This window comes from Pogona vitticeps, chromosome 6, assembly GCF_051106095.1.
Source record: "Pogona vitticeps strain Pit_001003342236 chromosome 6, PviZW2.1, whole genome shotgun sequence".
Classification (NCBI taxonomy): domain Eukaryota; kingdom Metazoa; phylum Chordata; class Lepidosauria; order Squamata; family Agamidae; genus Pogona; species Pogona vitticeps.
In genome coordinates this window covers 75,526,922-75,544,876 of record NC_135788.1, presented here as the reverse complement: position 1 = coordinate 75,544,876, position 17,955 = coordinate 75,526,922, and the positions used below count along the sequence as shown (strand labels likewise).

Here is a 17,955-nt window from a genome sequence, read left to right as displayed (position 1 = left end):
CTGTCAATATGACCACATTGTTCTCTGCTCTTTACACTCCTTTTTAGACCTTCCTGCCCACTCACTGCCTGTCCTGGTTCATACGTAGATATAAACTACAGTTTTTGGAAATAAGTATTTACCAGGAAAAATTATCTCTGTGTGTTTCATGCTTCCATTGCAGATAGCTGCTGATTCAGCATCCTTTAAAAAATTAAACCAAGACGTAACACTGAAATGGTTCAACGCAGTATCAGTATGGTGTAAAACTTATTCAGTTACCAATTGGGAGACATGGATTTATTATTTTGTTAATTTATTGTTGTTGTAAATGTGTGTCATGCTTCCATTGCATTGTAGCCGTCAATTGCAGGTCTTTTTTTTATTTTTAGCAATCAGTATAATGCTGAAATGATTTATTAGTATATCAGTATAGCACAAAACCTGTTTACATTAAGAACTGGAACAATCTGTTTCACTTAAACTGATTTAGTGCTAGAAATGTTACAGATTCTTTTAAAAGGGGGGGGGGAATTATAGTTATGTTAGTAACACTGGAGGCTGTGGAAAAGAAAAGGCAACAGTGTTCACTCCCGACCTCTCACAACTCACTGTATGCATCTTCATCTGTGTTTTGAAGACATGCCAAGCAATTTTCTGGCAGGAACAAAAACCTTCACGCAATGCAATACTGAGCCCCCAAAATGTGATTAGAAACAGAGCAACAACAAAAAAGAGCACTGGTGTAACAGATACACAAAAAGATTGGTTGGAATTAGCATTAACATCTGACCATCACAGAAAATGTGAAATCATCAGTGTGGAACACAGGGGAGAAACTTGGACACATGGCCATATGGTTGTCCTCTAAGGTGCAGTTGTTTGGTATGCAAACTTACAGCTGTGGAGTCCTACTGACACTGCCTGCTATCTTGAGAACTCATTTTTAAAATACCTGTCTTTGAGTTCTTCCATCTGACAGTAAAGTAGAATACTTTAGGACTATTTTATTTGTCACTTATAAAGTGCTCAAGAATTTCAAAGAAGGGTTCAAAGTTTGTAAGATAAGACACTTTCTGCCAACATACTCCCAATTTAATACAAAAAAATAATGATGTGAGGTTTTCTTTTCAAGTAAGATATGATGGCAGGTATTTTTAATGACACATTCTTAATCTGATGTTCAATCTGTCATTTGAATCAATAGTAAAGAAATAAGAAAGGTGTGTTTAGTGTATAGTATTTCTCAGTAAAAGGTATTTAAAAATAAATTTGCTTCTGTTCTTCAAACCGTGTTTGTTAGTCATCGCCCACATTGTTCTATTAACTATTGATTGTATTAGCAATAGAGAATTGTGGGTTGTATATGAGGCTAACGATCTGTAAATGCTACGTGAACTTTGTAGAATACAAGAAATGCACAAAATCTTACTTTCACACTTGTGGAGGATCTCATAAACTGGAATCTAATCTATCAAATCTTGTGTGCTAATCAATTGCTTTAACATATTACAAAATCATTTGCTTCTGCTGTACTGGAGAAAACACAGCTCCTCTAAATTTTCTTACTAGAAGAGCTAATTTATCACCTGCATTGTCTGGAGCGGTGAACAAAGATAAGGGCAAACTGTTAGAAATACAATACAACAAAACATCAAGAGCAAACAGTGAACAGAAACACTGAGAAACCAAAGAGCAACATTTGTGTTTTTGGGACTTTAGTCCTTGGATTTCATCACAAATTATCTCTGGCCATCATGGCCTGTACAGGGTATGTCTCAAAATTACCAATCCTGTAATCCATTGCAGCTGTCATAGAGTTTAACCAATCCCACACATTTTCTCTGTCATCTTCACGGTAACAAAATAGCTGTTGGAGCCTTCATTTCCCCAGCTATGCATAACTGAAAACTCCTATGAGAACTTTTATTTTTTTTTTATTTATTTTATTTTTTTGCTAAAGCCCCTAGATTTTGACTGAGGGAACTCAGTGAATTCTGGGAGAATGAATCTTAAAATCCAAAAAGCTCCATGCCTACTTCCCTACTCCCTGGCTGCTGGGCTACAAATGGCTATAGCTGAATAAGGGGGGGGGGCATTGCTCCTTCCATTTTGCTCCTTATTTTCACTGGCAAGTTTTCCTGATCAGAGAGTTGGTGGAATAGCCGTCACAAAATATAATCAAATCCTATTAACAAAACTGTTTGGTTTAATGTGTGAGTTTAAACTGTGCTTTCCATGTCCGTTTGTGTTTACTGAAGCTCCAGAATGCCAGGAAATGGAACCTGTGAATTGTGCTTTTAAGAGCTATAGTACAGTACTTAGGCAATATAGATATAGTGAAATATCTTTTACTATGGTAAGTTCCAGCTTCTCCTCTACCTTAAAGGTTGTCCACTGAAACGGATTAGTGAATCTGTGGAATTGAAGCTTGCATTACAAATACACAGCTGTCAAATGGTGTTGCTCACATAGTATGGTAAGATTGGAATGGACCTTGAAAGTCATCTGATTAAACTCTTTTCTCAATGTCAGGCAGCAATAAGTATTTTTCTTCCTCATATCCCAGATACGGTTTTAGTTTTAGTTAATCTTGTAATTATGAAACAGGAGTGAAATTTAAAGTTCTAAATTTTTGGACAAAACTAGAAAGTCACTTGTTATAAGCAAAAACATTGTTATCTGTAATTTGTTTAGAGGGAACAAAAGCAAACGAAGTCCTTTTTGCAAAATCATGTAGTGAATAATATATTTAAAGTGCAGTGGCAACATTTGGGGGCTCATTGTGGTGGGAGCTCACTGCTTTTCTATTTTTAAAAGTTTTTTTTAAAGTTAGCAGTAATATGCTACTATATAATCCTTAATAGCAGTGAATGATAGACAAGGAGAGAAGGAGAAGGGAATAAAGCTAGTTCTTAGTTTCAGGCCAACGATTGTGTCAGTCAAGAGTCTCAGTTAACATCACAATAGCATTACCAAAAATTAATTAAAATGTTTCTTTCATACTGGAGTAGGGAAATGGAAGCCACTGATTGTTCTTGAAAAAGTTTGGGCAGAAGCTCCTAAAGAGGGCAGAGGAATCTTGCAGGATGGCAATTAGTAGGGTTAAAAATCAAAGCTTTTGTTTTAACAGAAAAAGTACACTGAGAATTGGCCTCTTTCCCCCCATGTTTACAACATTGATACTTGTACGCCTTCTGTGTACACCACTTGTTGGTTTAACTTATTCCTATGGAAACCAAGTGAACAAAGCCAAGGTTGTAATAGGCAGTTGAGAAAGAAATGTTACAGCAAGTCAACCATGGAACAGCTAAAGATGCCCTCTTGCTTTCAATGAATCAACCGATCACCAGCATGGGTCTCAAGTCACAGAGATGTTCTTGGCCGGTGTACTTCCAAAGATGCTTTGCCAGATGGACAAGCATTTTAGACTTGGAAACTTGCAAAAAGAATTGATATTCGGCTTTCTCTTTTGTGCACTGAAAGTTTGTTCTTAGAAGTCTGAGTTGTTGAATGTGATCTTGCCAAAAGAAGGTTTTGTTAAGGTTAGACCCACTCTTCAGATTAGTGTTTGTGCTGTCATGATAGACTTGAGAAAGATTTATGACATGTAAAATACTTTTACTTAAGGAGCAATTTACTTTAGAGGAGTTATATTACAATTCCACTAATTATCTAATTTTTTGCATTTATTAGTGAAATGATGTGTAGTAATAACTTAGCTTTTAACAGTCTGCATTCTATTAATCTTACTAATAATTTCAGTTCTTTGTTTCTATGGTACCAGCTTTCTCAGGGGGAAAAGCACAGGCTTTATAGAAAACCACAATAACAGAGAAAATGCCTGTACCTTATCAACTCACTCCTGAAACCATTTAGTTTGTAAATAACTGTGGGTTTCAACATGAACCGTCTCAACGTGTGAGAGTCTGTTTGACTATAAAAATGTGCATGTGAGTAGGTTGGGATCATGGGCATGAACATTATATGACCAAAACAAAGCTGCAAGATTTACTCTGAGTTGCACTGAAAAATTAATCTCTAAAGAGCGCAACATATATATATATATATATATATACCTTGGATTTTTTTTTAAAAAAATCATTTGCATTTCCCCTTGTATCCATGTGTATGGAGGTTACAGCTTGTAAACCAAAAGTAGCAGACACCTGCAAACCATGCAAAACAAAGGATGCAGAATTTGCAGATTGTATAGGATGCTTGATTTAAAGGTTCCACAAGGTATTTCTTTTTCACATGTCAGGTTTGTTTTGGTTTTCCACATGATGAAAGAGGCTTGTTGTAAGCAAAAGTATTATTATGTGTTCTTAGATTAGGGGAGTGGTGACTGTGTTATGTATCTAGATGTGATCGTGTATTCTAAGAGACTCTTGCAAATGAATGGGTAAAATCTGGGCCCGATTATTATTCTGTCAAATGGATTTGCAGTTGGTGGACCCTTGATTTACAGAATTAATCCGTATTGGAATGGTGGCTGCAGGTCAAAAAGTCTGTAGGTCAAGTCTCCATTGACCTACAGTGCATTGAAAACCGATTAATCCCGTAACAGGCCGTTTTTGTTCCATTTTGGTTTTTTTCTGGTCTGTAAGTCAATTCTCAGGCTGCAAGTGAAACCTAAATTTTGCGGCCAGAGAAGTCTGTAACTCAGAAAGTCTGTAAGTCAAGCCGTCTGTAAGTCAAGGGTCCACTCTGTAAGCCGTCTGTAAGTCAAGCCGTCTGTAGTCAAGAGTACTTGCCAGTGGTTCCTCATCGAGAGCAGTGACCTGGAGTGCCACAGGATTTTGTTCCAGGCCTAATATTTTTCAAGATCTTTATAAATGACCTGGATGAAGGAGCAGAGGGGATGTTCATCTAATTTACAGATGACACCAAACTGAAATGTTTTGGAACATAGAATCAAGTTTCAAAATGGCCTTCTGAGATTAGAGACCTCAGGCAATATAAACAAAATGAATTTCAAATAGTATAAATGTCATATGTTTAGCAAGAAAAATCAATGTACAAATATTCATATATACAATGGTGCCTCGCTTAACGTTTGCTTCGTTTAACGTTTTTTTCGCTTAACGTTTATTTTTTCAGAGGCAGATTGTGCTTCGTATAACGTTTTTCCCTATGGGCGATTTTCGCATAGCGTTTTTGGGACCATGCTTCGCTTAACGTTTTTGGTTTTAGGTCCCCTGCTTCACTTAACGTTTTTTTTGTTTTCAATTTAAAAAGTGTCTTAGAAGGGTCCAAAACGGTTCTAAATGCTTGGATTCGTTAGAGGACCCCTTAAGTCATGTGCAAACCTGATTTGGCTTTGATCTGACGTTTCGTTAATTTTTTGTGAATTTTTGTTTTTTGGCCCATAGGAACCAATGGACCTGTCAAAATCTGACAGCTCCATGCTTTCCTATGGGGGAGAAAACAATTTACAAAATATTAACGAAAGTTCAGATCAAAGCCAAATCAGGTTTGCACACAACTTAGGGGGTCCTCTAACAAACCCAAGAATTTAGAACAGTTGCTGAGTCTTCATTAATTTTTTGTGAATTTTTTCTTCCCCCATAGGAAATAATGGAGCTGTCAGATTTTGACAGCTGTCAAAAGTTGGGGGAAAAAAATCACCATTAATTAACGAAAAGTCAGATCAAAGCCAAATTAACTTTTGCATCCGTTTTAGAGGGTGCAGAAGCTAATGCAAGCATTTAAAACCATTTTTGACCCTTTTATGACACACTTAATTTTGCAAAAATTGACTTCGCAAAGCCATTGAAACCTATTGAGTCAGCTACAATACATTCCAATGGAGGATACATTGTATCGTTTAACGATGTTTCCTATGGGTTTTTTCGCTTAAGGACGGCAATCCGTGCCTATTGGAACGGATTAACCGGTTTCCAATGCATCTCTATGGGAAATGGTGTTTCGCATAAAGTTTTTTTCGCATAAGGTTTTTTTTTTTGGAACCAATTAAAAACGTTATGCGAGGCACCACTGTACTTTATTGCTTTATAGCTGATCAGGCTGTACACAAGAGCATAGATTTGACCAGTCCTGAAAATAGTATATGAAAGCTACTGTAAATGAATATAAACAAGAATGAAAAGCATAAAATAATACAATAATGGATTGAATCCCTTCAAGGATTGCTGCCTTGTCGTGGCAAAGGGGCTTGAGTAATTCAGAGAAGCTATGGGCTATGCCGTGCAGGGACACCCAGGACGGACAGGTCATAATGGAGAGTTCAGACTAAATTCAATCCACCTGGAGCAGGAATTGACAAACCACTCCAGTATCTTTGCCAGGAAAACCCCATGAACAGAAACATGAGGCTAAAAGATATGACGCTGGAAGATGAGCCCCTCAGGTCGGAAGGCGTCCAACATGCTACTGAGGAAGAGGAGAGGACAAGTACAAGTAGCTCCAGAGCTAATGAAGTGGTTGGGCGAAAGCCAAAAGGACACTCATCTGTGGACACACCTGGAAGTGAAAGGAAAGTCCAATGTTGCATAGAAAATTATTGCATAGGAACCTGGAATGTAAGATCTATGAACCTTGGTAAGCGGGATGTGGTCAAACAGGAGTGGCAAGAATAAACATTGACATCCTGGGCATCAGTGAACTAATATGGATGGGAATGGGCAAATTCAATTCAGACAATTATCATATCTACTATTGTGGGCAAGAATCCCATAGAAGAAATGGAGTAGCCCTCATAGTCAACAAAAGAGTGGGAAGGACTGTACTGGGATGCAGTCTCAAAAATGAGACCTTTCAACATCACGGTAATCCAAGTTTATGTACCAACCACCGACGCTGATGAAATTGACCAATTCTATGGAGACGTACCACAACTTCTAGAACTGACACCAAAGAAATATGTTCTTCTAGTTCTAGGGGACTGGAATGCTAAAATAGGGAGTCAAGAGATAAAAGGAACAACAGTAAGTTTGGCCTTGGGGTTCAAAATGAAGCAGGGCAAACACTAATAGAGTTTTGTCAAGAGAACAAGCTGGTCATCACAAACACTCTTTTCCAACAACACAAGAGGCGACTCTACACTTGGACATCACCAGATGGGCAACACTGAAATCAGATTGATTATATTCTCTGCAGCCAAAGATGGAGAAGCTCTATACAGTCAGCAAAAACAAGACCTGGAGCTGATTGTGGCTCTGATCATCAGCTTCTTACAGCAAAAGTTAAGCTTAAACTTAAGAAAGTCGGAAAAACCACTGGGCTAGTCAGGTATAATCTAAACCAGATCCCTTATGAATACACAGTGGAAGTGAATAACAGATTTAAGGAACTCAATTGGGTGGACAGGTTACCTGAAGAACTATGAATGGAGGCTCGTAACATTGTACAGGAGGCAGCAACAAAAACCATCCTAAAGAAAAGAAAATGCAAGGAAACAAAGTGGCTGTCCAACCAGGCCTTACAAATAGCAGAGATGGAAGGGAAACAAAATGCAAGGGAGATAGGGAAAGTTACAGAAAATGGAATGCAGACTTCCAAAGAATAGCAAGGAAAGGGCCTTCTTAAATGAACAGTGCAAAGAAGTAGAGGAAAAGAATAGAAAGGGAAAAACCAGAGATCTGTTCAAGAAAATGGGAGATATTAAAGGAACATTTTGTGCAAAGATGGACATGATAAAGGACAGAAATGGTATGGACCTCACAGAAGCAGAAGACATCAAGTAGAGGTGGCAAGAATACACAGAGGAATTATACCAGAAAGATCTGGACATCACAGACAACCCAGATAGTGTGGTTGCTGATCTTGAGCCAGACATCCTGGAGAGTGAAGTCAAGTGGGCCTTAGAAAGCCTGGCTAACAACAAGGCCAGTGGAGGTGATGGCATTCCAGTCGAACTATTTAAAATCTTAAAAGATGATGCTGTTAAGGTGCTACACTCAATATGGCAGCAAGTTTGGAAAACTCAGCAGTGGCCAGAGGATTGGAAAAATCAGTCTGCATCCCAATCCCAAAGAAGGGCAGTGTTAAAGAATGCTCCAACTACCGTACAATTGCACTCATTTCATGCTAGGAAAGTTATGCTCAAAATCCTACAAGGTAGGCTTCAGCAGTACAGTGGGCCCTTGACTTACGAACGGCCCTACTTGTGAACTTTTCGGGTTACGAACCCGATCTCATCGCAAGTGGTAAACCTACTTGCGAACGTGGATCGGGTTACGAACCCAAAAGGCAAGGAGAAAGGGCGGGAATTTCGAACTTCCCACGCTTTCTCCCTGCCTTTTTGGCTTTGGAGGTTTCAGAAGGCTTCCTTCAATCTCGGAGGAAGCCTTTTGAGAGCTCCGAAGCTGCCCATCGTGGCGGTGGGGGGGACCCCCAGGGAGGTCTCCCAGGGCTTGCACGCCACCATGAGAGACCTCCCTGGGGCCCTCCCTGCCGCGATCGGTGCCTTCAGAGGTTTCAAAGGGCTTTCCCCGACATTGGAGGAAGCCCTTTGAGATCTCCAAAGGCAGGAAAGAAGGGAGGAAGCGAAGCGCCGGTAGGCTTCGGACTGGTAAGTCCTTTTTAAAAAAGCTTTTCTGTGTGGGTTTTGGAGGGTGGGTTTGGACTGAGGGGGTCATGTTTCTTTGGGTTTTTGTATGTGTGTGTGTTTTGCAGTCCCAACGTGGGACTTGCTCTTTTTATTTTTATTTTTGTATTTTTTTGAAATGCTGGAACGGATTAATTCCGTTCCCATGCATTTCAATGGGAAGTGGTAGGTCGACTTACGAACTTTCCAAGGTACGAACGTCCTCCCAGAATGGATTAAGTTCGTAAGTCGAGGGCCCACTGTATGTGGACTGAGTACTCCCAGAAGTACAAGCTGGATTACGGAGGGACACCAGACCAAATAGCATTGGATTATGGAGAAAGCCAGAGAGTTCCAGAAAAACATCTACTTCTGCTTCATTGACTATGCAAAAGCCTTTACTGTGTGAACTGCAACAAACTATGGCAAGTTCTTAAAGAAAGATATTTTTCAGGAGTGCCTGACCACCTTATCTATCTCCTGAGAAATCTATATGTGGGACAGGAAGCAACAGTTAGAACTGGATATGGAACAACTGATTGGTTCAAAATTGGGAAAGGAGTATGACAAGGCTGTATATTGTCCCCCTTCTTATTTAACTTATATGCAGAATACATCATGCGAAAGGCAGGACTGGATGAATCCCAAGCTGGAATTAAGATTGCTGGAAGAAATATCAGCAACCTTAGCTATGCAGATGATCCCAGTCTGATGGCAGAAAGTGAGGAGGAATTAAAGAACCTCGTAACGAGGGTGAAAGAGGAGAGAGCTAAAATGGTATGAAGCTCAACATCAAAAAAACTAAGATCATGGCCATGGTCCCATCACCTCCTGGCAAATAGAAGGGGAAAATATGGAGGCAGTGACAGATTTTACCTTCTTGGCTCCATGATCACTGCAGATAGTGACAGCAGCCACGAAATTAAAATACTCCTGCTTTTTGGGAGGAAAGCTATGACAAACCTCGACAGCATCTTAAAAAGCAGAGACATCACCTTGCTGACAAAGGTCCACATAGTCAAAGTTATGGTTTTTCCAGTAACGATGAATGGAAGTGAGAGCTGGACCATAAAGAAGGCTGACAGCTGAAGAATTGATGCTTTTGAATTGTGGTGCTGGAGGAGACTCTTGAGAAATCCCCTGGACTGCAAGGAGAACAAACCATTTTGAAGGAAATCAACCCTGAGTGCTCACTGGAAGGACAGATCCTGAAGCTGAGGCTCCAATACTTTGGCCATCTCGTAAGAAGAGAAGACTCCCTGGAAAAAACCCTGATGTTGGGAAAGTGTGAAGGCAAGAGGAGAAGGGTACGATGGAGGACGAGATGGTTGGACAGTGTCACCAAACCTACCAACATGAATTTGACTGTACTCTGGGAGGCAGTGGAAGACAGGAGGGCCTTGCGTGCTCTGGTCCATGCAGTCACGAAGAGTCAGACATGACTTAACGACTAAACAACAACAATAGAATAATAGTAATAAAATAATTAAATAAGCATTCTTTAAAAAATAACAAGATGCTAAGTTAACTTGAAGCACTTGTGAAGTAGGCAGTAAGTTCCGTCTTTCCGTGGCTCACTTAACCAATTTAGCAATCCTATAGAATATACAGCGGTCTGCACTAGCTAACAGGAATAAAACTATACATAAAGGGGAAGTGTTCTTGATCTGAGTTGTTAAGGGTTTAAGGTATTGATCCCTCAGATCTGTATGCAGAGGACATTCTGTTAGAAAATGTACCATGTCCTCTGTTTTAGAGCATCCTGCTGGGCAATGTCTGCCTGTACTATGTTGGTCCGTGTAGTGTCCCTGAAACTCTTTCGGGTGCAGCAAGTTCCGTCTGCATTTAGTTAACAGATGTCTCAGTTCATATACGATAATAAGGGACAAGTATGGGGGCAGCTTTCCAAAAGGCGAGGAAAAGCCTTTGTATATCCTGTTAGAGCTGCAGCTAGCTACATATGCCATGGTCATTTGGATATCAATATCATATATTTGAATGATATCTCCTTGGGTTCCCTCATATCCGCTCCTGTGGTGTTAGACTGGGGAGTAACCCAGCTTTGATATGGTTGTGGATATATTTGCTGCCCAGAAGTCCCTTCCCATTTCTTCATAGGCCAGTAAGATTAGCCATAAGGCCTATGGTACACTATCTTGACCCAGAATAGCACAGCTGCTTTTTTTTAAGCAAAAGTACCCACAGAGTAGCATGAAGTCACAAAATGGACTGTGGCCACAGAAGTAGATCTTGGTACCCCTAGTGCTCTGGTTAAAAATTGTATTGGACAGATTCAAATGTTGCAATATTTGAAAAAGTCCACACTGGGGCTCCGCACTGGAGAACATATCAGTGATCTCCTACCAACTCTACTCAGACTGAAGAAGCTACTTGGATGAGCCGTGAAACGTTTCAACCTAATAAGAAAGAAGTCCAGTTGCCATGACTCAGCTTCCAGATTACCTCACCGGATGACTGAGAATCTTCACAGATATACTATACTTCATTGTGTTTTAAAGTTTTATTTGATTTTTAACATATACAGTGGTGCCTCGCTTAACGAGCGCCTCGCTGAGCGATGAAATCGCTTAACGAGGGGCTCTGGGCCATCGCTGGAGCATTCGCTCAGCGATGGTCCCTATGGCGTTTTTTCGCTTTGCGATATTCGCTAAGCGATTCGCTTAGCGAATATCGCATAACGAAGCGGGGGAGAACAGCTGATCAGCGGTTCCAAAATGGCCGCCGGAAGGTCTGTGTCGCATTTTCGCGCCCTGCCCTCGCTTACCGAGGACGCGAAAATGGCGGTGCTATGGAGGAACATCGCTTAACGGTGAGTTTTAAAGCCATAGGAATGCATTGAACGAAGTTCAATGCATTTCTATGGCTTTTTAAATTCCGTTTAGCGATGTTTCACTATAGCGAAGGTTAATCCGGAACGGATTAACCTCGCTATGCGAGGCACCACTGTACATATGTTATAAACTGTGTTGGGGCCTTGAAGGGAGAAAGAGGAAGTGTCAATCAACCCAAAGAGGCAAACTCAAAGATTCAAAATGTATATGATTTTATTTAATAAGTAAATAATTTATGTGAAATGCCATTTGAAAAATTGGTTTTGAAAATCCTGTACTTATTAAGAGTGGTTTGCAGTGTAATACTGGGCTCCTTCTTGACAAACACAGCCCTAAACCTACCTTGTACTGTACTGCATTTTAAAGAAGCTTACTTGTTATATTTTAAGTACAGGGGTGCCTTGCTTAGTGATTGCTTCGTTTAACGATGAAATCGCTTAGCGATGACTTTTTCGGAGCAATCTTGCGCTCCGTTTAACGATGGTTCCTATGGGCGATTTTTTCATAGCGATGTTTGGGACCATGCTTCACATAGCGATGACAGTTTGGGTCCCCCTGTTTCGCTTAACAATGATTTTGACAGCCTCATGTTGACTGTTTTTTATATGTTTAAAAAATGTTTAAAAATGTTTAGAATGCTTGAAATCATAAGTGCTCTTAATAAACCCTTTGTTAAACTAATTTGACTTTGTTCCGACTCTTTTTAAATTTGTTGTAATTTTTTCCCCCATTGAGATGCATTGAATAGATTTCAGTGCATTTCAGTTGGGGAACCGTGTTGCGCTTAGCGATGTTTCCTATGGCGATTTTCGCTTAAGGACGGCAATCCGTTCCCATTGGGACGGCAATCCGTTCCCATGGATTATCCGGTTTTCAATGCATTTCTATGGGAAACCGTGTTGCGCTTAGCGATGAAATCGCTTAACAGCGATTTTTTGGGAACCAAGTATCATCGTTAAGCGAGGCACCACTGTAATGTTTTATACAACAATCAGTAAGTACTACAAAATGTAGTCATGGAAAGACTGGCTTCTAGAGAGGTTTAACTGCAGCTTTGAACATTATTTTAAAAAACCAAAAGTGTTAGTTATTTCTTTTTGAAAAAACGTGTTTCCCCAAAAATAAGACAGGGTCTTATATTAATTTTTGCTCCAAAAACACATTAGGGCTTATTTTCAGAGGATGTTTTATTTGTCTCATATACAACAATCTACATTTATTCAAATGCAGTCATGTCATCTTCTGGTTGCTGCCCAAGGGTGGAGGGCAGGGTTTCACTTAACTGGGGCTTATTTTTGGGGTAGGACTTATATTAGGAGCATCTTGAAAAATCATACTAGGGCTTATTTTCAGGTTAGGTCTTCTTTTCGGGGAAAACAGGGAATTAGGGTTGTTGCTGTTAATATTACTTTTTATTTTACAATTAATACACTAATATCTAATGCATTTATTTTGCAATTATCAAGGACATGTCCAGATGCTGTGTTGGTGTTTGCTTCTATCCAATAATTATGAAAGGGACTTTTTATTTGTCAGTTAAGAATGATGTTGAAAGTTAACAAAGTGTCTTATACAAAGCAACAGGATTTTAACCAATATTTTTAATTTATCCTTGTTTGTTTCACTTTTATGCTGTTTTTCTCCCAGCATATATATGTGTATAAATGTGTTCCATTTGTTTCAGTTGAAATTTATTTTTCAATAATCATACTGACAAATGCAGCATTAATTTATTAATTTTAAATTATCTCATAAAAATTATAAAATATTAAATGCAAATATCGTTTTAACATTAAAATAACACTACTAAAATAGATTTGAACCTAAGAAAGTAGAGCTAGTGGATGAAATCCTTTCACTTTGATTTACATGTGTAAGACTGATGATGTTATCAGCCATGTTGATTTTTTTAGAAAGAAAAAAATTCTGTTTCCTCCTGCAAAGGACTCAAAACTCCCATAGGATTCCTTCCATTATAGGGAAGCCATTGAGTGCTGTGGGATTGAGCAGGCTTTGGTGGTAATTTTCTGGCTTTAAAATCATCCTTGTTCCACAATTTCCAAAGGTTTCCTAGGATGGAGGGGATCCTTAAGATTCAACAGACCCTGGGAGGGAAGGACTGGGGAATCTTGTGGCTGATGACATCACCAAAGTTGGGTGGCATAGTTTACCCCAACAGGATTCTGGTCACTGTATCCTTTCCTGGCCACCATTATTTAAGAAGTATATCGACAAACTAGAACATGAATGGAAGTTCCTTGGAACCTAGCAGGGGGGATTGGAAATGGCTGCAGCATAGCTATGGCTAATGATGTCATAAATGTTTTGTGGTGTCAGTTATGCTAAGAGAATTCTGGTAAGTATTTTATTTGAGGTATAACTGAAACAGAACCTGAACATTAATCCCTTAATCTGAACACTATGCTTCTGTTCTACTTTCTTCCATCTCCATTTTCAAACTTCTTTCCTAAGAATTTTTATTCTAAAACATAAAAGCTGGTGCAGACACTGGATCATGCAAGTTGATCTGCTTGTATGAAAGAAGTAACATCAGGGAATTTTAACTGTGAAGGCAACAATATAAATACATATGAAGGTAGTCTTAAAACTGTTCCATGTAATTAAGTGTAGATTCAGAAGATGGCGCCACTTCTTTATCATAATATTGTTTGCAATTACCTGGTATAAAGAAAATGTCTGTTTAATTATGAAGGCCTGTTCATTAAATGTGAATGCTCAAACTTTCTTGATTCTGTCATTCTCATTTTTGTTAGAAACAGTCCAATCCAATATGCCATTCCCTATGAATGGTTCTTCATCATAAAATAACCAGCTGTTGAGGGTCAAAGACTATCCTTTCTGTCTTGCTGTCGATACTGTAAAACCTTAAACAGTTATAAGTCCCACTATCAGTTTCACAATTATTTCAACAAAACTTTGCTTCTTATTTGGAGATTAATACCACAGTAAATGTCATCAAGCTTTAGCTGAATGCTGTGTAAAATATTTTTTATCTGAATTTCTCTGTGGTGAAGATGTGACCACAAGGGAAACCTTATGAAATGAGCTACTAAGGCCACAAATATGCAGAAGCTGTGTTGCAGAAAATCTGAACTTCTGTGGCTCATGACTTCATACCATGCTTGCAAGGACTTCTCAGTTTAGCTAATCATCCTCTTATTATTGCCTTTAAGGAAGCAGTTGTGTCATCATTGATACATTGTATGATAGTACACCTTGCAATGTATAGGTTTCTTTGATGTGCAGAACAATGATTCATAGGTATGAATCTGTTTACTGTTTGTACTTCCCAGAAAAAGTACCATAATTTTTGCTCCATAAGACACACTCCCCCCCAAAAAAAGTGGGGTGGAGTCTGTGCGTCTTATGGAGCTAAGGTGGCGATTTCGCCCCCGCTGGCCCCGTGGGGGGGAGTCTCCCAAGGGTCTGAGTTAGCCTTCCAGAACCCTTGCGGGGCTCCCCCCACCCCCCACAGGGCCAGCGGGGACGAAATCGCCACCTTCCAGGACCTTTTCTGAGCCTTTCAAGCCTCACAAAAGGTCCTGGAAACTGGCGATTTCGCCCGCACTGGCCCCGTGGGGGGTTGGGGGGAGCATTGCAAGGGTCCAAGTCTGCCTTCCAGGACCATTGGGAGGCTCCACCCACCCACCCCCACGGGCCCGGAGAGGGCGAAATCGCCACCTTCTGGGATTCTTTTGAGGCTTGGGAAGCTTCAGAAGAGTCCCTGGAGGTGGCGATTTCACCCCCTCTGGCCCCATGGGGGGGGGCAGGGTGAGCCTCCAAAGGGTCTTGGAACACACCCTAGGACCCTTTGGAGGCTCCCCCCACGGGGCCAGAGGGGACTAGGGTGTTTTCCACAAGATGGACCTCTCCATAAGGCACACCAAATTTTTAGGAGAAGAAAACAGATTATTTTTTCCCTGTTTTCTTCTAAAAATTTGGTGTGTCTTATGGAGAGGTGCATCTTATGGAGTGAAAAATACGGTAATATTCTCTTTATGTTACTTGGCATGGAACATGCATCTTTTAGGTTCATTTGGGTTATGGGGTATATATTCTACTTTTTAAACAGCAGTGCTGTCATATTTATAATGAAGATTAAAACATATAAAAGAAAGATTAAAGCATTCTTAACTGGTTACCCATTCATTTTTTTAAAACTGGAGAGAATTCCATGCATATTTGTAATAGAAACTAAATATCTAAAATGTGTGGCAATGTTGCTTCTGTGTTAGGAGTTATTTGTATGTACATGTATTGTTTCTGATATGAATTAATATGCTCTTGTGCTAAAATATTTACATTCAACAACGGTGTACTGCTTCCAGATAAAAATGGCAGCTGTAAAAAGTGGTGGCCTGACATTTCTGTTATCACGTACCTCCCTGCCCTCTCCATTTCTACTTTCTTTTCTTCAACAGAAGCTAGTGGCCAGCTTTTTGTGAGAAATTACAGTATTATACTTGAGAGCAATGTTGAGGAGAAATTGAAACCTATAAGTTTCTTTGTAGAAAAAGTAATGGCATTGTGATGTTCACAATACCATTACCTACATTTTGTGCCCTCACAAAGGTTCCAGTCATGTTTTCCTTTCACTGCCACCAGTGGATTACCTCAATCCACAAAATAAATGATGTTTGATTAGACACTTGTATGGTGAATGCAAACAGAACTTATTTATTATAGTGAAGTCAATTTAATAATTGCAGAAGTTCTTCAGATGTCCATACTATTCTCTTGCCATATAATTTCCACCTTCTCTATCTATCTTAACCAGTCTCTAACTTTATCTCTATCTCTTCTGACTCTAACTCCCTGACTCAGTCCTGACTGACACTTCTCCCCCTCCTCCTCTCAGGCTCTGCCTTTTAACCTCTCTCTTGGCTCCGCCTCTCAATCACATTTGCATAGATATGAATAATACATGACTTATACCTAACAAAGGCATATAGTCAGGGACATCATGATGAAAACAGACTTCATCCTGCATAAACTGTGTAGTCTTTGGCTGTTGCCCTTCAAAAGTAGCTGTTACCGTTTCTTAGTTGTCTAGTAGTTACCTAATTTAAATTAACCTCATTCTTTTTCCCTTCCTAAATTACTTAGGGAAACTATCGCTTTATGAAACTTTTACTTGCTCGTAGAGCAAATTGGATGAAAAAGGATTTGGAAGGAATTACTCCTTTGCATTTAACTACCCGGCACAAGAGTCCAAAGTGCTTAGCTTTGTTACTAAAATATATGGCACCAGGAGAAGTAGATACACAAGACAAGAATAAGGTAAGCAAAAAATTCTTTGTGTTTTTTACTATAGCAAAGCAAAATGTGCTGCTTATATACCATCCCATAGTGCTTCAAGCACTCTCTGGGCGGTTTACAAGTTAATTATGCAGGCTACACATTGCCCCCCCCCCAGCGAGTTGGGTCCTCATTTTACCAACCTCGGAAGGATAGAAGACTGAGTCAACCTTGAGCTGGCTACCTGGGATTGAACCCTGGGTCATGAGCACAGTTTTAGCTGTAGTACAGCAGTTTAACCATTGCGCCACAAGGCTATTCTATATACCTTACATTTTCCTTAATGATCTCCACACAGTGCTCTGTGTGTGTACTGCAAGCAAGTAGAATTACTTGGCATGGTTCCAACTGCAATGCACTTGGAGTTATAGGCCTTCCTGTTCAGGTGCCTTCAGACTTTGATGGGACAACATTATAGAGAATTGTCTCCATGAGTTTTCCTTTGTGTAAGTGACTCCAAACTTTACTCAAGAAGGGGAGACTGCACATACAATAATGGCCAAAAATATTGGCACCCTTGCAATTCTGTCAGAAAATGCAACCCTTCTCTCAGAAAATTGTTGCAGTTGCAAATGTTTTGGTACTCACATTTTCATTTCTTTGGTTTGCGTTGGAACAACATAAAAAAACAGAAGTCAGATCTGATACAATCCCTCACAGAAACCCAAAAATGCACTGGCCAAAATTATTGTCACCCTGTCTAAATTGTAAGAAATAATTGCTTTTCAAGCATGTGATGCTCCTTTAATTTGGATTTAGACACACCTGTTGCAAATAAGAGGTGTGGGCAATATAGTAATCATCCTTGCAATCAGTTAAGATAGAGAAAGTTTGACTTAACCTTTCTGTTGTGTGTGACTCTGAGCATGGAGAAAAGAATGAGAGAAAAAATTGTGGAAAAACATTGACAATCTCAAGGCTACAAGTCCATCTCCAGAGATCTTAATGTCCCTGTGTCCACTGTGTGCAATATCATCAGGAGGTTTACAGCCCACAGCACTGTAGTTAACCTCCCTGGATGTGGACGGAAGAGCAAAATTACTCAAAAATTACAACAAAGGATTGTTCAAATGGTGGATACAGAACCCAGATTAACTTCCCAACAAATTCAAGCTGATCTGCAGACACAAGGTACAACAGTGTCAGCTCACACTATCTGTCACCATCTGAATGAAAAGAGACATTATGGTAGGAGACCCAGGAGAACGCCACCACTGACACAAAGAGATAAAAAAGCAAAACTGGAGCATGCCA

At 39.7% G+C, this 17,955-nt stretch overlaps 1 protein-coding gene across 3 annotated transcripts in view; it reads left to right on the top strand.

Annotated features, from left to right (window-relative positions):
* Positions 1–17,955, top strand: part of INVS (inversin) — a 114,900-nt gene that overhangs the window by 36,202 nt on the left and 60,743 nt on the right. For all 3 annotated transcript variants that reach the window (XR_012088498.2, XM_073003905.2, XM_073003904.2), the window contains exon 4: positions 16,510–16,683. Coding sequence is in view for 2 of the 3 variants with exons in the window: in XM_073003905.2 (XP_072860006.2) it covers positions 16,510–16,683 (174 nt within the window). In the remaining variant the exon portion in view is untranslated. The remainder of the gene's footprint in view (positions 1–16,509; positions 16,684–17,955) is intronic.